The sequence below is a fragment of the Syngnathoides biaculeatus genome, chromosome 5, assembly GCF_019802595.1.
Source record: "Syngnathoides biaculeatus isolate LvHL_M chromosome 5, ASM1980259v1, whole genome shotgun sequence".
In the NCBI taxonomy this organism is placed as follows: Eukaryota; Metazoa; Chordata; class Actinopteri; order Syngnathiformes; family Syngnathidae; genus Syngnathoides; species Syngnathoides biaculeatus.
In genome coordinates, this window is record NC_084644.1 from 10,534,928 (window position 1) to 10,552,591 (window position 17,664).

The following is a 17,664-nucleotide window of genomic DNA, read 5'->3' on the forward strand; positions in this document are numbered from 1 at the left end:
CTCGGCGGACGTGTCGTGACACGGCGCGAGCGTGGAGAAAGTGAACATGGATGCAAGAAGACAGCAGAAACTCAAGAACAAAGCTGTCTGGCCCACAGAAGTCACCATGGATCACTTCTGGAGTAGACGCGCCACGCACACATGCACACGCACACACAGGCAAACACATGCTTGGCGTCCTTCAAAGGCAGATTGTGGTCTTTAGTGTAAATAACATGTGCTGCGTTTGATGCAGACAGAATTAATGACAACGGCGAGTCCAAATAACAGAGGGCTCATTTCCGTCTGGCCTGCAGCCGTCGTGGCGACAAAGACGCCTCGGGGACGTCACGTACTCTTTTCATTATGTCGGGTGAATGTCTGCCTCGCGGACGCTGATAAATCGCGTCGAGTTTCTTCCCTGTTACTTGAGCTGCCAATGGATACCCACTGATTTAGCATTCATTTCTTTACATCTTCTCTAGAATATTTTACTCTTTGATGGGTCAGACTTTATGACCTGAAGGCCTTCATTTGCTCCGATTGGCTGCCAACCAGTTTAGGGTGTATCCCGCCTCCTGCCCGATGACAGCTGGGATAGGCTCCAGCACTCCTGCGACCCTTGTGAGGATAAGCGGCTCATAAAATTGATTGATTGGATGGCCTTCATTTGAGTTCTAACTTGCTGACGAGGTCTATACATCCCTCTCTTTTCTACGGCACTTGTCCTCTTTACGGGAACGGTTGAGCTACTCCAAATCCAAGTCTGCTTTTGGCGAGAGAAGTGCAGTACATGGTCAACTGGTTGCTTGTCAATCACAGAGCACCTGATTCAAACCCAGAACTTCTTAGTTTGCACTTTTTTTTCCCCTTCAAATTCTCCTTCTGAACTGTTTGCTCAATAGTCCAGGTTTTTATTACCTTGCGTATAAAATGTAGCAAAGTTTTATTCAGGATTTTATTCTTCTGTTGGCTATGAATGGAATCTTGTGTTGTCTTTCTTCTTCAAACCAGTCCCTACTCATGCTTGAAGCACAACCTGTGCAGTTTTAATTTAGCTATAATCGCTTGTCTCTTTTCATTTTCTGTTGCCTATGCACCCCGCTGGCCTTCCCCGTGTTTCTTCCTCTGAAGGTGGCATTGTTGCCCTCTACAGGGTGCCATTCCTCATTGCAGTTATCTAGAAGCTTGAGGATCACACACATACTGCACAAGACCCCTGTCGCCATTAAACAACATTGACGTCTTTAGATGACGTGAAGGGACTGAATTAAGTGAAACAGACGTGCCAACCACACTTTCACTATGCAGCATCTGACATTGCCTGAGTAAACCTTACTTCAAAAGTCTAAACCATGTTTTAAGAAGTTGATCGGCTGACCCAATTTTCAGTCCACAGAAGCGTGATTGATACTCCTCGACTGTCTGCAGTTTTCCATAAACAATGAATCACGTCATATTACTGTAGCTGTCATTAAAACCTGGCTTTAGTAGGAGACGTATCTTACCTTCCTCGGCCACAGAAACATTTCATTATTAAATATATGCGTAAAGTAATGATTAGAAAAAGATACAGTACAATTGCGTTTCTGCTGCTCTCGTTTGTTGACTTTTTCAGTTGGATCCCAAGAATTTAGGTAATTGGGCGAGCCCACTGTTTTATCATCTTGTGTAAATCTATGAAAATTGTAGGGGTGTAGTAAGATAGTTTTCCGAGTGCTTCACTTTTCCACCCCCATTTTATTATGGTACATCCTTAATCCATGCAACCTTATGATGGGCACAAGTCACTGCAAACTGTAGACCACTCAAGGCCGGGTAAATGCAGTGGGTTGCATCAGCAAGCGCTTTTGGCTTCATACTTTGCCAAACAAATATGAGGGTTCATCTAAAGAATACCATACCTTAACCATCGTGGTCTGTCTTAAAAACGTCCACCCTGGCACGGTTATCAGGCAGGGCGCTCCAACTACTGTGGGTCAAAGATGAAGAAGAGGTGGAAAGGGAATTCTTCGGCAGAAAGAGGGAAGCACAACCGAGTGTGGGGACTTTGAATGTTGGGACGATGACAGAAAAAGCTCAGGGTTTGGTTGACATGATTAGGAGAACAGTTCAAAATCTTAAATATTTGTCACATAAATTAGGGGGGGTTGTGTGTAGGAAAACAAGTTTAATCCACATCCAAGTTTTCGGTTTTTCACTTTCATACAGATTGTGATAACCTTTGTCTGACTTTTATCCAGTTTATCACTAATGGTTGTACCATGATGAAAGTATGGCACTAATATTGTCTACTGAACAGGTACGCCTCCATGTTACCGCTCTCTGACTCACCATTTAATCACCACACTGCCCCCCACTCACCAACCTCACCCCGGCCCTCTGGAACCTGCGTGCTTTGAAGAATGCGTTTATTGCCTCTAAGATATCTTGTAATGACTGGCTGAGATGAGGAGGAGGGTGACGGGGTGACTGCACAGACAATTACAAAACAAGGGAATGCTCTACATGGTCTTGTGAGCGAAGATGCCAAAGGCAACAGGTGATGAGAACGTCATGTGGGCCTTTACTGTAAGGGTCTCTTAGCGCAGCCGTGACCGTCAATGAACGACGTGGACGTGTTGCAATCCGTCTTGACACTAACAGGAACACAACACTGGGTTATTTTGGGTTTCGACATAATTAATTCCGTATCTCTTCTGTGTTGTATTCATTCCTTCAACAGATCATTATCAATCTACTGGCATCTGTTCAAGCAGACTGAATGCAGCCTAACCTGAATCACACACATGACTTTTGTTTGTAATTATATATACAGTGAAGCCCCATTTATCACCCAGGGGGTACATTACGCATACAGGCTTGGTGAAAATCTGGGATAAAGCGACTGTATAAATTAATTTTTTAAAAATTTATCCCTCTCACATGTATGAAAACACACTTGAACTTAGTAAAACACCCGTTTTCACCTTTCTGCTGTAAAAAAAAAAAAAAAATGGAAAGCTATCGGATAACATGACTGAGGAAGGAAAAAAAAACTCAACCATAAAATTCCCCAAATAAGAGCCAAAGAGTGCTTGCATATCAAATTTCTGTTAAGTCACAGCTAAAAAATATAACAAATGTCAGCTCGTATCTTAAAAAAAAAACCTCACGAGTTGGGCCACCTGTATCACAAGACACCATTGTAGCAGTAAAATCTGTTTATGAAATAGCGAGGCAGCAAACGATGAACCGCAATTTAGTGATAGTGTACTCGAGACGCAGATGATCAAAAAAGTCTTTGTGTTGCTCGATGGAGGTCAGCGTGCGATCTTCAGATCAGGCAAACCGTGGTGTCTCTTCTCTCATGTGATGTCATTTTAACTTCTGCCACAGACAACCAAAGTGGGTGGAATTTTAATTCCCAAATGGACCGGCTCGGGTTCACTGGAAACAATTATTGATTGACAGCACTGTTCACCCATTCCCATTATTTGGGCACACTTAGGCGAATTGAATCCCCTTCGCCACCAATTAGGCGACGTGTTGAGTTGCGCCGCTCTTTTCAGCGAGTGAGAGCAAGGCCGCAACTCTCGTGTCGCCATGTGCCACCCTGCCAGCTATAGTGTCAGGGTATGCTCAAAAGAAAGTCTTCATCACGTCAGGAAACAATAGCCCCGGCTTCCATTATTTATGGGCTCCATATTTTAAAAATGCTTTCAAGTCGCTGTCAGTTAGCGCACTCTCTCTACTTCAGCAAAGCCCAGATTGCTGTGGATCTCTGATGGGCAGTCAGCAAGGCCTTCTCTGCTCGCCCTAGCACTCAGAAGCGCTCACCTAAATCTACCACTGAGATTCTGAAAATTATTCCATGAAATTGTTAATTTATTTCTATTTATTAAAAGACATTTATGAAAACTTATGGGACATCCTTTGTTGTGGTTTTGTATATTAACGGTGTGTTCTATAGTTCCAAGGTGATTTAAGTCGTGTCGTCCCAGGTACCAAATGTTTGGCCTGCCATTGCTGTGGATGACTCAGTCTTTCTATGTAACATGAACATTGGCTTTGATGCCTCCCACGCCAATTTCGCCACCTTCGCCTGTCTGCTGCGGTGTGTAGTTACCGTACGATCACTCGATCCCGCTGCACACTGGTTTCCTTTTCATGGCTCTCATGATTAGTGCCTATCGTGTGTCTCCTGTGCTTTTACACCTCGGCTTGGGTGTCGACACGGTACGATTGGGCCGACGCCGTCAGGTGTGAAGACTAGTGGTTGCCTCATTTGGGTCATGCGGAAATCTCCATCACGATGACACACTAGCAATTCGTATTTATTCATGGAACTGGACCCAACCAGGACAAGATCATCAATCAGTTTTACCTGTCCAATCTAAACTTCCCATCCATCAATTCATTTTCTATAATGCTTGTCCTCATTTGGGTCATAGGTAACTGTAGTCTGTCCCACCAGACCTCAGGTGAGGGGTGGAGTACAAGCTGGACTGTTCACCAACCAGTGTAATTTCAGATAAAGCATTCACACTCTTGAAAATTTTTGTCTTCAGTACGACTAACATGCATTTTGGGGGCAATGTGGGATGAAGACAGATTACATGGAGGGAACCTACTCAAGTATAGGAAAAGAATGCAAACTCTCCATAGAAGGCTTGGTTATCAGTCCTTCTGTGTAGCACAGCGTGCATCAGTTTTGTTTAGCGCTTCTCTTTTTCTGATTGCATCTAACTGGAGTTAGTTGGACATAGACATAGCCTGTCCAGCATGTCCTGGGTCGTCCCTCAGGTCTCTTCCCGCTGGCATGTGCCCAGGACACATCACTGGGGAGGCATCCTAATAAGATGACCAAGCCACCTTATCGGGCTTCTCTCAATGTAGAAGAGCAGCGGCTCTACGCTGAGTTCCTCCCAGATGAAAGAGATTGTCACTCTAAGGGAGAGCCCGGACACCCTGCGGAGGAAACTTATGTGGGCTGCTTGTATCTGAGATCCTGTTCTTTTGGTCACGACCCACAGCTTGTGGCTGGCTATAGGTGAGGTTAAGAACATAGATCGACTGCAAAATCGAGAGCTTTGCCTTTCGGCTTAGTTCCTTCTTTACCACAATAGACCGATTAAAAGGTCAGCATTACTACAGACGCTGCACCTATCAGCCTGTCGATCTCCCATTTTATTCTTCCCTCATTCGTGAACAAGAGCCCAAGATATTTGAACTCCGTCACTTGAGGCAGCATCTCATCCCCGACCTGGAGAGGGCACTCCACCGTTTTCTGACTGATGACCATGGTCTCAGATTCCAAGGTGCTGATTCTCATCCCAACTCATTCATACTTTGATGCGAACCGCTCCTGTGAGAGTTGCGGATCACGGTTTTATGAAGCCAACAAAACCACATCAGCTCCAAAAAACAGATGCAGTACTCACCAAACCGGCCCCACTCTACACTGTGCCTAGAAATTCTGTTCATAAAAGTTATGAACAGAATGAGTGACAAAAGTGCAGGGAACATGAGCCAAGTTCTGTCTGATGTGGGAAGTGAAACCCCCCAAAAAATCATCAAATGGTGCTTTGCTCCATTTTGTGTTCATTCGCAGGTTGTTGTTTTATTTTTGACCAAAATATGTAACAATATGAACTAGGATTTGGAGTTAGGCAAAATAAGACATTTTCAATATTGTTTGCATCACTGAAAATGGCCAGACAGGACCTTGTGAACATGCATGACTTCTTCATCACCACAATAATAATTGTGGAGAACACTGTTGTTGTTTTGCTATTGTGAGTCGCATGACATACTACAAAGGCCAAATGTAAAGCCTCACATATCTTGGTCTATTCTAATGTGGTTGCACTTTAGTGGGTGTACAACTGCAAAGCCTCAGACAGAGCTCTTTCTTGTGTTTGAAAAGTTGACATATTTGTAAAGATTACTTTTTAATGTCTTGTACTGTTTAAAAAAAAACAGTATTTTGTTCCAGTTGTAAAGATAACTAAATATAAAGACAGTGTTGCTAAGTGGGTAAAGGAAACCAGAATATTCAGAAAAACCCATGGAAGCAGAAAGAGACTCAGGAAGGCGTAACCAAACACCCCCTCGACTTGCTGTTATAAAGCACTAGGTCGCCATGCAAACCACTTGGCCAGTGATTTTCACACACTGTCGTACGGCACAGAAGTGTGCCATGAGATTATCAGGTGTGCCCGGAAAATTATCCAATTTCATTTGGGGAGTCTGACCACAACTTCTTACACCTTTAGACCACCAACAGGCTGCTGACAGAACCGGAAGTGCCCAACATAAAGACTGTAAAAGTTCCATTTAATACAGCGAATCCCAAACAGTATGCCGGTGTACATTAGTGTGCCGTGAGCCCTCTTCAGGTGTGCTGTGGGAAGATATCCAATTTTATGTAATTCCTAAAAAAAAAAAAAAACATTTATTCCAAGAAATAATGTATCTTTATTCATCTATTTATGCCAGTGAGGCACAATGACAGACAGAACAAAAAATGCTCTATTAGATGGCAGGAAGTACATACAGTAATTAATCGATCCATTTTTGGTGACATTTACTTTTCTTGGTGTGCTGTGGGATTTTTCAATTGTAAAATATGTGCCTTGGCTCTATAAAGATTGGAAATCACTGATCTAAAACACAGCAGAAGCTCTGTAGTTTGTTTTAAAAGAGGTCTATTTAGATTAAACTAATATTTGATATGTTATTGTTTTACTATATATTGTTTTTACGTTGTATGTTCGGTATTATCCATCAATTTTCTAAGCCGGTTATCCTCACAAGGGTCGCAGGAGTGCTGCAGCCTATCCCAGCTTGTGTTCTACCCAAAAGTTGAACTGAGTAACTTTGCTTATCAGTGTATGCCTGTAATGTATTATGATGGGTAGAAAAATAAATGCTAGTACACTGGATTGCAGAATGTGCATTTAACCAATTTATCTACCTGCTGCTATTCATCAGAATAGTACCTGCGTATTCAACTAAACAGGTCCCCTTGGACTATGATGTTCGCATGATCTGCAGTGAAAGCAAGGAGCAGGCGGAGGAACATTTAGAAAGATGGAGGCACGCACTGGAAAGGAGAGGAATGAAGATTAGCCGAAGTACAACATATGTGTGCGTGAATGAGAGCGGCGGAGGAGGAAGAGTGAAGCTCCAGGGAGAAGAGATAGCGAGGGTGGATGATTTTAAATATTTGGGGTCAACAATACAGCGCAATGGAGAGTGTGGTACGGAAGTGAAGAAACGGGTCCAAGCATGTTGGAACAGTTGGCGGAAGGTGTATGGTGTTTTGTGTGACAGACAAGTCGCCGCCAGGATGAACACCAAAGTTTATAAAACAGCGACAGATCAGAGTTCGATGGTTTGGATATGTCCAGAGGCGAGAGAGTGAGTACATTGGTTGAAGGGTGCTTAGGATGGAGCTGCCAGGCAAAAGAGCGAGAGGAAGACCAAAGAGAAGGTTGATGGATGTTGTGAGGGAGGACATGAGGACAGTGGGTGTTAGGAAGATGTACGAGATAGTCTTAGATGGAAAAGGATGACACGCTGTGCTGACCCCTAACGGGACAAGCCAAAAGGAAAAGAAGAAGAAGAAGATTGAACTAAACAGGTCCAGAGTTCACTCTGTGGAAGTAAATTGAGTATACAGTGCTACGTTTTATGACATTTTCATTTGGTGGTATTGTGTGAAGGATTACAAATATAAACTATCTACAGCCGGAACTGTCAGAAACTAGTCTGTGTTGTTGTTGTCTGGTTCATTTTGCGTAATAGGGAAAGATTTTCGCGTGAGAAAGGGGAAAGAATTTTGCTGAAATCTGAATCCCTCGAAGTAGAATCAATAAGCGCTACACGATTATCGTGATTCATTTAACCTTGAAGTCGCGCCATTGACGTTCTCATGCTGCCCAGTAAACACGCCTGATGACTTCCAGACTGATGGAGATGTGCGCAACACCCCAGCATCTCCATTGCGTCTCACATCTGCCGCAAAAATGCCACCGATGGCTCATCGCGCCGCTTCCAATCAGCTCCCTCCTCCATCTATCAGCACCCTGGACTTTCCCTACATTGCCTTTCGTCTTTCCAGTTATTTCAACGTCAAACGTAGGGTGATTCATTCTATTCACGTCGGATTACCCGGTGGGATCATTTTCTGCAGAACAGGTGCACTCCATGATGTGGGCGTGGGTGTGGGAAACAAAGATTGTTTCTCGCCTCTCAGAGAGTCCATGGGCAGATGCTTCTGGAAAGCAGCAAACATGAATGGGCCTTAATGTAAGTCAGCTGGCAAGCGACTGAAGCTAAATTACATTGGAACAATCATTGACTACTTAAAAGCAGAGAGAAAAACATCTGTCTTTAAAAAGATAATCATATTTTGCTATTCATTTAACCATGCAGTGATGCCTTGAAGGTCCACTGTCATGAAATACATGATTTTTAGTATGTTATTAATGAAAAAACGGCAGCTGGTATGGACTCAGCTGTTTTTTCACCACAAAATATGATTTTGACATATGGCTTTTTGTAACGCCCGCCATGAAAATCTCTTGAGGGATTTGTTTTCGAGAAGAAGCAGGAAGTGACCTTGGTAGCAGACGCCCACTCTGGCGACTTCATGTGTTTATACGCATTTTACCTACACGAAGGTAGCTTGTCGTTCCCTCGAGTTAGCCAAAATGTCGGCTTGTTGTATTGCTGGATATTGCTCGAACACTCGGGAGAATGGATTTGCTCTTCATACTTTTCCAAAGGACCCGATTCGTCGTGAAAAATGCATTGCACGGGTGCAAAGGACGAGAGCGGGGGGGGGGGTAATCCGTAAATCAGGGGTGCTAAATGTGTCTGTGCCCATCGAAAGGCTTAAGTACAGCAGCCGCTGAAGGACGGCCTCCTCAGGCCTTGTCAGCCGGGATGGGTCATCGCCCCTGGGCCGCGGTAGCTCATGTCTGCCACGGAGGTGGATTGGGTGGGGAGGTGGTTTGTGCGTGATCCGCATATCATCTAAATATGGCTCAAAACATTAGGTTAATATTGCCTCGGTAACTTCACTCAGTGGTGAGATGTTCTCTTCTTCGAAAAAAAAACTTCCGTCTCAGAAGGGGCATGTTGGTCTCCCACTGTAGGAGCCACAGCGTGTTTTCAATGGCGAATGTCCGAGGTGACGTCACGGGCAGGAGTTGCAGCCAATATGGCAACCACTTGGATGTTGAATGACACTTCCGTAAGTTTGGATGACGCTCTCTCCGCTCATATTTATTTTTTCATGTAGACATTGAAGTGAATGATGTTATATGTTTTTCATTACAATATCTATCTACTTGAGCTTTAAGATACAAGTGAGCTGACTCACAATTGTTTTCGAGATACGAGCTGTTATTTAGCAGAGTTTTGTTCTTTGATTTGACTTCTGAGCAAAAATTTAGATAGGATCAGAAAACTGTTGATGATCACTTCCAGTTGATGGTCACCCTCAAAATGAATGAGAGGATTACACATTGTAGATTTAAAACCACAAGTTACGTTAACTTTAATCCAACAAATAATGCGAAATGCCATATAAAGGCTAATGAATAGCATCTATCTTGTGGTTTTCTAAAGTCCTTCTTTATACCCCCGCGCTCGCACGGCCGACAATGCCCGCATTGCAGCACTTGACTTATGCATTGCCCCGCACAGCACCTGTGCGTAGCCTTAAACTCATCTGTCATAATTGGCTTTTTTTAGTCACATGCTGTGATGACGTACTCCCCGTTCCTCTGGGCTCCACGTAGTACCTAGGTTGCCGCCTTCTAAAACGATTTTGCTGCATAATTAAACGTATCAACTGGTTATTTAGGTCCATTTGTTCAAGCAGACACTTTTCCATGGTCGCCATTGGTGTTGCTCTGTTCCTTGGTATATAAAAAAAAGAAAAGTAAAAATGGCTACCGGAAATGACCAAAAAGTGCTGAGGAAACTCCGCCCTGTGGCGTCCTAGCCAATACCAGCCGAAGCGACATCTCTGACTTGGAGAAGAACTGCAGCACATTTTCAAAACTGCGTGTGTGGGTTGTACTCAAGTATAAAAGCAAACTTAGCACAGGAGAGCCGCAGATAAGTCGGCCCGGTCACCAGAGGGAGAGTATAAAGAGGCCTTTGCCCTTTAAGCAATAGCTAATTGTAATATAAACTACCATATTTTCCGCACTATAAGGCGCACCTAAAACCCTTTAATTTTCTCAAAAGCCGACGGTGCACCTTATAATCCAGTGCACCTTATATATGGACCAATATTGAGCCTTTAGTGCAACTCCATCTAATGGATTCATAACGTAACCCCAGCCTCTACTGTTGCGTCTATTCTATGCGCCTTATAATGCGGTCTGCCTTATGTATGAAAAAAGTCTTAAAATAGGCCATTCATTGAAGGTGCACCTTATAATGCAGTGCGCCTTACAGTGCAGAAAATACGGTATATGCAGAAACCAAATGGATTCTCAGATGTCTTTTGCGAAAAATCACTGCAGCTCAGAGGCAAAACTGATCTTATACAGCTGATGTAGGTACCGTACTCGCCCAAGGTGCCCAAGTTGCACAAACTAAAAGGAGCAACACAGTGTCAATTGAAGTGAAGTAAAAAAAAAAAAAAATTAAAAATGAAGAAAAAAGTTGTTAAATTCATCTTTACAAGGGTTGCGGGAGTCCTGGAGCCTATCCCAGATAACTTCGGGACAAAGGCAGACTACACACTTCACAATTTATTCGGTTACGTCATAACTGTATGTTTTTATAGTGGGCAAACTTATAGAGAGCTATTTTCATGATTAAAAACACATTACATCATTTTTATTTTTTTGTAAAGCTGGACTGGATTGACATTTTTAACTCATTTTCTTGGGCGAGGGTTTGTACAGGCGTTTTACATTATGAGCATAGACACGGAACAAATTAAACTCTTATGTCCAGGCACCATTGTACAGATGTCCATGTACATGTCATAAAGGAGCCTTTTGATATTTTTTCACAATTTAAAAGAGTTCCTCGGTGTCTTTGACCAAAATATACAAAGGATGAAGAATTTCTGAAGACTGTACATTCACTGCTTGATATCACACTGTTTTGGTGAGGCAGTTCTGTCACATGTAAAGATTGAGTACACCTTTTGTCACCATGACAACAAGGAACGATTGATGATTCATTTTCTCTGGTAAAGGCAGCACTTCATCACCCAGCTGCCAAATTATACTTAGTACTTTGTCGCCGCCAGCATTCACATGATCAGACGTATGCGTAGTCGTGTAGTCAGTCTCTTCACCCAGCTTAGCTCACAAGTCATGATCAAAGGAAGTTGTGTAACAAAAGTTTTATGCATCTTTGACAAATCCTATCACAAGCCACAAAATTTAGAACACGTCACTCAAAACACCCCGTTTGCAGAAAAATATAAAATGTTTTTTTTTCATTTAGTAGACTCATGACACACAACAATTTGTAAGCATACAATAAAAAAATATTTTTATGTATATTTTTTAATTATGTATATTTGTATGTATGTATGCATGTATGTATTTTTTATGTATTTATATGTATATGCTTTATGTATATATAATTATAATATATATATAATAAAATTATGTTCCGCTTTAACTCATAATTAATTTCTTTTTTTGCAGACGATGAGCGACAGGCCCTTCATTCAGAAACTCTTCCGTCCCGTTTCACCCGAAGGCAACGCTCACACGCTTGGCGACCTGCTCAAAGAGATCTACCCCGTAGCATTACCTGATCACGGTATGTAACACACACATGGACATCATAGATATATTTACGATCAGAGTAAAAAAGACGAGCTTGTTGATATTCACTTTTTTGAAATATAGGTTTGGTCCTGTTCTATTCTGACGTATTTCCTATTCGTCATATTTCTGTGTAAAAATAGTATTTTAAATGTTAATCTTTCATGTCTGACCACATGATGCCATAGTCTCTGTCACTAAAACTCTCATCTGAGGGGGTTGAAGCTAAAGCAGACATCCATCAGAGATAAAATGATGTATAGATAGCTGGGCGGCGTTTAAGGATAAATACACGACAACTGCAATTTCTAGATGCCATCCTCCATAAGCATCATTTTGGGTCACTACAACTCGTAATTTGTGTTACTTTAAAATTTAACCTTCTAAATGGAGTGAAGCCCTGGTTTATATTTATCTTGGTGAATATGTTCTAGACCACAGGTGTCAAACTCAAGGCCCGCGGGCCCATGTCTGGCGCGACATATGGTTTTATGTGGCTTACGAAGGCAAATCGTGTGTGTCAACTTCCAGGGTTTTTGTTAAAATTTCAAATTGACATGTCATAAATGACAACATGGAGATATTGCAAGCATTTTTGTGTTACCAAACAAGAACTAAAACTAAAACGAAAAACCCATTTACATTGATTTCTAATTCCACATCAGTGTAAATATAATAAGGCGATTAAAAATTTTGATTGTTTCACAATAACGACCCTCTGAGGGAAACCGCATCGACAATGTGGCTCGTGGCTAAAATGAATTTGACACCCCTGTTCTAGACCTTCCCATGATAGATCCATGCTATAGAGAAACCATGAACAAGTCATTCCCACACTCATTTATCACATTTAATCTCATGAAAACACACCCAAAATTACTAATACACACTTTTTAATGTGCTTCTCTGCACCTGTTCTCATGCTCATCTCTTGCTGTCAAAAAATGGGGGACCTTCATAGACTTTGAGGAAATTGGAAAAAAAATACCCTCTCGTTTATAGAGCTCGTGCACCTACGACATAAAATCACGTGACTTTTGTTTACATCGCCATATTGTCGGTCAAGCTAAGCATTTCTCTATGCTACGTCGGTTGGAGACGACATAGAAATATGTCTTGTAGCATGACGCCCAGAGTCTTGTCCGATACCGTCAGGCATTTAGTAGGTGAAAATAAAAGACGGGACGTGGAAAAATTAGATAAACTCAGCATACATGATCCGTATTTAATGGTGAAATCGATGTTTTCGGCGATAAGAAATTGTACTGTTAATTCGTTTGTCTTTGACAACTGGATCTACACATGGATCTGGTGAGTAAGTCGTTGAGATTTACAAGGAAAAGTTTGAAAGCGTATAAAAGTCTGGATGCATACGAACACTTTGTTGCTGGATCTGTTCACATCGGTAATAGCGTTTCCCAAGAAGTACTTAAAATGCCAAGTTGGCTCAATTGAGACCAATGCGTTAAAAAAAATGAGACGGAGTCGGCTCCTCCGTACACGAAGCGTGCTGGGGCCACGTTAAACTATATAAACCTCTGTGTGACCGACGGTTCATTTTCTTTTTTTTAATATGCATTGGACTCATTTGAGAACAATGGGAATTAAAAAAAAAAGGGGGGTGATGTTGGCCGCAATTCACTTCCGTGTATGTTGGAGACAACTCCCTGTCGTTTTTAATGCATTGTTCTCAAATTAGTCAACTTGGCATTATAAATACTTATTTGAGATTGAGGAGAATAATTATAATTAATTAATAATAAAGTGAAATGATCTTTACACAGTGGTGTGCATTTTGTTGGGCACCATCACCATCCATCACGTTTAATTGCCATCAATCAATCGATCTTTTGTGGTCTTTTCAGCCGGTATTCTATAGAATGACCTCTTTGAATATCTGTCTCATCTGTTGTAACAAACAACAGCACGACAAGTCTCCAGCATTGTGTATATTCTGCTCTGGGTCAATGTCTCCCGCACTGTCAAGCAGCTCTTTTTGACCGACAATATGGCGCCGTGAAATGGTGACGTCACGTGCACGAGCTCTATACGCTTCTCCAGACAGGACGCAAAATGAACTTTATTCACACCATTTATTCATCACGCTCTGTCGAAGTTTTCTGTAAAACTAACACATAGAACAAAAGAAAATTACGCATTGTTTATTTAAAAACCAAACTGAAAATTGTAATTCATAATAATAAGAAGTTTAATTTCATCGGCCCAAAGGCCACCAGCTTAATTCTCGCAGACACCTAATTCAAAAGGCCATAGATTGGCTATTGGAACTTTCCATATATGTTGCCGTAATGACAAACCTTCAATCAGCTGTGTACTTTAACGCGCACAAAGCAGCAACAGTTATTCTTACAGGCATCTTATGCTGCAGACCTACATTTAAATAGTGAATAAATGCATAACTTGCACGTGGAGGTTGTGTGTGGCCTAAGTAGAGATGAGAGGAAACGGCAGCAGTCTAAACACACAGAGGAGGGGAAGTAGATAAGGGGACAATGCAGCGTCAGGACAGACGACCCGCAGGAGACTCACCTGCTCGCTGGAGACAGAGAAAGCCCAAGCCCAAGTTCACACAAACACACATCACTTTGTGTCTGTGGCCTACCTGACTGTCTCATTCACTTTCGGGCCTCAGCTTCAGGGCCACTTTACTCCAACTCGGTGTGCTTTTGTGAGAGGTCAGAATATGTTCACTTTCATAGTTGACATATATTAATTGAAACAATTGTTTTACAATTCTTTAAAAACTTGCCATTTTTAAACTTTAGACCAGGTACAATTGCTGGGATGTCACTTACGTACACAATCTAATGATTGCCAATGCAAAAACATTGCCTTTACAAAGATAATGTAATTTTTTTTTTGTGACTGCAGGATAAATATTGCTTTTTCATGAATTTTAAATATTTTCTTGCACATAGATTTTATTGGTGTACAGTAGAATTGCCACATACAGCCAGCTGTTTGTAGTTTTTCCCTTCCCATATGTAGCTAGATCAAATATGATTACACATTTTTAAATGTGGAGTCCCAGATGCCTTTGGTACAGGCAGCCTGGGATTGATTCAATATCTGTCAATATCTGCCCTGCGACTGACTGGCAACCAGTTCAGGGTGTAGTCCGCTTTTAGCTTGAAGCTAGCTGAGATAGACTCCACCTTTCTCGCAACCCTTGTGAGGATAAGCGGCTTGGATAATGACGTGACATTAACATTTTTTTTGTTTGTTTTTACATTAAGAGCAGTAATGTTTGCCAAATAAAATAACCCTAATTTATTCCAAAGAAATAAAGTACAAAGTAAATAAAATAAAATCCTTACCGTACTAAAGAGAAAAAAATCAACTTTGTGGGTGCCTTAAAAGCACTTTATAAATTTATGTCACTATTATTAGAAAGAATAATAGTTATATTCTTAATAGTTGTATAACATGGAATGTAAATGTCAACCATAATAAGTGACTTAAATGTAAATATGAAACTAGTATGGTAGTTTTCAGTTTTCAGCATTATATGGACAACTAAATGTCATTTTGATGAACACACAGCAATTTATATTAAATTATCAAGTGTAATAAATATTGAGGGAGCGCATTGGATCAGCTTAAAGTTTTAAAGGTGAAAATTAAGGATTACATTTATTAAATACCTCCTAATATATATATTTTTTATTCAAAATAAAATAATAGAAATTAAGGGGTACGATTAAAAAAATTGTTCAGTTCGACTCCTTTGTAAATTCAATAATGGAGATATATGTTAGTCTTGTTTTTTTTCATTTTTTTTAATTTATCTTGATCACTGACGCAACTGTCCTAGTGCACATTTTGACAATCAATCACGATGTGAATAAACGTTAGTAAATGAAAGGCTCACTGGCTGACGATGATGATGAATTGAGATGATCCAGATGTTCATGCCGTTTCCTCTCGTGTGGCTCCGATGTTAAAGATCTTGACACAGGAGCTGCTATCCTCTTGTGTGTCAGCCAGGTTTAGTCTTCATCCCGCTTTCATGTCTTTGACGCCAAGTCTCTGACTCTTCTGATCAAGGTGAAAGTGTTTTTTGTGGCCTCCTGCTCGTCTGGCGGCGGGGGGGGGCGTGGGGGGGTATGGCGGTGTTTGGATTAGAGCCAGCGGGTCATGTGTTGGCAGCGTCAGTGGGCTTCGCCACTGCTATTGTTCCGCAGTCCAGACCCCAAACGTGGAGGTCCCAGCCCCTCTGTGATCTTTCACACATCAAATGAGAGGCGCATGTGTGTTTTGTCTGAGTTTAAGGCGGCAGGTTGACAAGGGCTGGGAAATATGTCCTTCACATAACATCTTGACATATTTTTCACTAAAATCAAATTTAACGTTTAATCAAATTTTCCGCCTTCAATTACAGAAAACTCAAAAGATGATTATTTGTTTTGCTTTTGGGGTTAGTTTTATATCTCTTGTTACCAAACATCCTCTGAAACTCTCAGGTTTTATTGTACCAGCCTTTGCTAGAAATGTACCTTTTTTTTTTAACCACAATAGCAATGTCAAGAATAGTGATTGTCAATTTTTCCAATTTCGCTGAATTGCTCTGAAAAATATTAACTAAGCGGCACGGTGAGTCAGCTGGTGAAGCGTTGGCGTCACTGTTCTGAGGACCCAGGTTCAATCCCGGCGCCGCCTGTGTGGAGTTTGCATGTTCTCTCAGTGCCTGTGTGAGTTTTCTCCAGGCACTCCAGTTTCCTCCCACATCCCAAAAAACATGCGACATTAATAGGACACTCAAAATCGCCCCTAGGTGTAATTGTGAGTGCGGCCGTTTGTTTCTATGTGCCCTGTGATTGGCTGGGAACCAGTTCAGGGTGCACCCTGCCTCCTGCCCTTTGATAGCTGGGATGACCTTCAGCACTCCCGCAAACTTTGTGAGGATAAGCGGCTAAGAAAATTGATGGATGGATGGATGGAATTATTTACTACAAATCATGTATCTATTCATCAAGAGTATCCACTAGGATGAAGGGCAAAGTTTATAAAACAGTGGTGAGGCCGGCCATGATGTACGGATTAGAGACGGTGGCACTGAAGAAAGAACAGGAAGCAGAACTGGAGGTAGCAGAAATGAAGATGTTGAGGTTCTCGCTTGGCGTGAGCAGGTTGGATAGGATTAGAAATGAGCTCATTAGAGGGACAGCCAAAGTTGGCTGTTTTGGAGACAAGGTTTGAGAGAGCAGACTTGGATAGTTTGGACATGTGCAAGGGTGAGAGAGTTATTATATTGGTAGAAGGATGCTGAGGATGGAGCTGCCAGGCACAAGAGCGAGAGGAAGACCAAAGAAATGTTTGACGGATGTTGTGAGGGAGGACATGAAGACTGTGGGTGTTAGAGAGGAGGATGCACGAGATTAGGGTTAGATGGGAAAAGATGACACACTGTGGCAACCCCGAATCGGGACAAGCTGAAAGAAGAAGAAGATTCTATTCATCTATCAGCAATGTATAGTGACAGGCAGTATAACTAAAACCTCTTCCATTAGATGGCAGTAAGCAAACAATTACTCAGGTCCCCTGCATTTACACGTTTAAACATTTGGAGATTCACCTGTTTGGAGGTTTTTTTTTTTGTTTTTTTTTTTTTTTTTGAGCAACCTGTCCCATTATATATGGAAGCCTCTTATTTGTATATTTTTTCCTGATCTGCTTTTTCACATTTTGACCTACCCCCCCCCATTTATTCGTGTTAATTATTGCATATTTTTTTGTGTCAAGGGTGGAATACTTTTTTTTTTGGGGTCTTTTCATGGCAGTATTAATGAGCATCTTTCATTTGCAATTTTGACTATTCTCAGCCAGCTCTTATCCCCGAAGAAAAGCGGGTTTTCGTAGTATTTAT

At 41.6% G+C, this 17,664-nt stretch overlaps 1 protein-coding gene across 2 annotated transcripts in view; it reads left to right on the forward strand.

Moving 5' to 3' along the window:
- The window catches only part of atg5 (ATG5 autophagy related 5 homolog (S. cerevisiae)), a 55,915-nt gene that overhangs the window by 15,189 nt on the left and 23,062 nt on the right, over positions 1 to 17,664 (forward strand). For both annotated transcript variants that reach the window (XM_061819280.1, XM_061819279.1), the window contains exon 8: positions 11,655 to 11,772. In XM_061819280.1, coding sequence (XP_061675264.1) covers positions 11,655 to 11,772 — 118 coding nt within the window. The remainder of the gene's footprint in view (positions 1 to 11,654; positions 11,773 to 17,664) is intronic.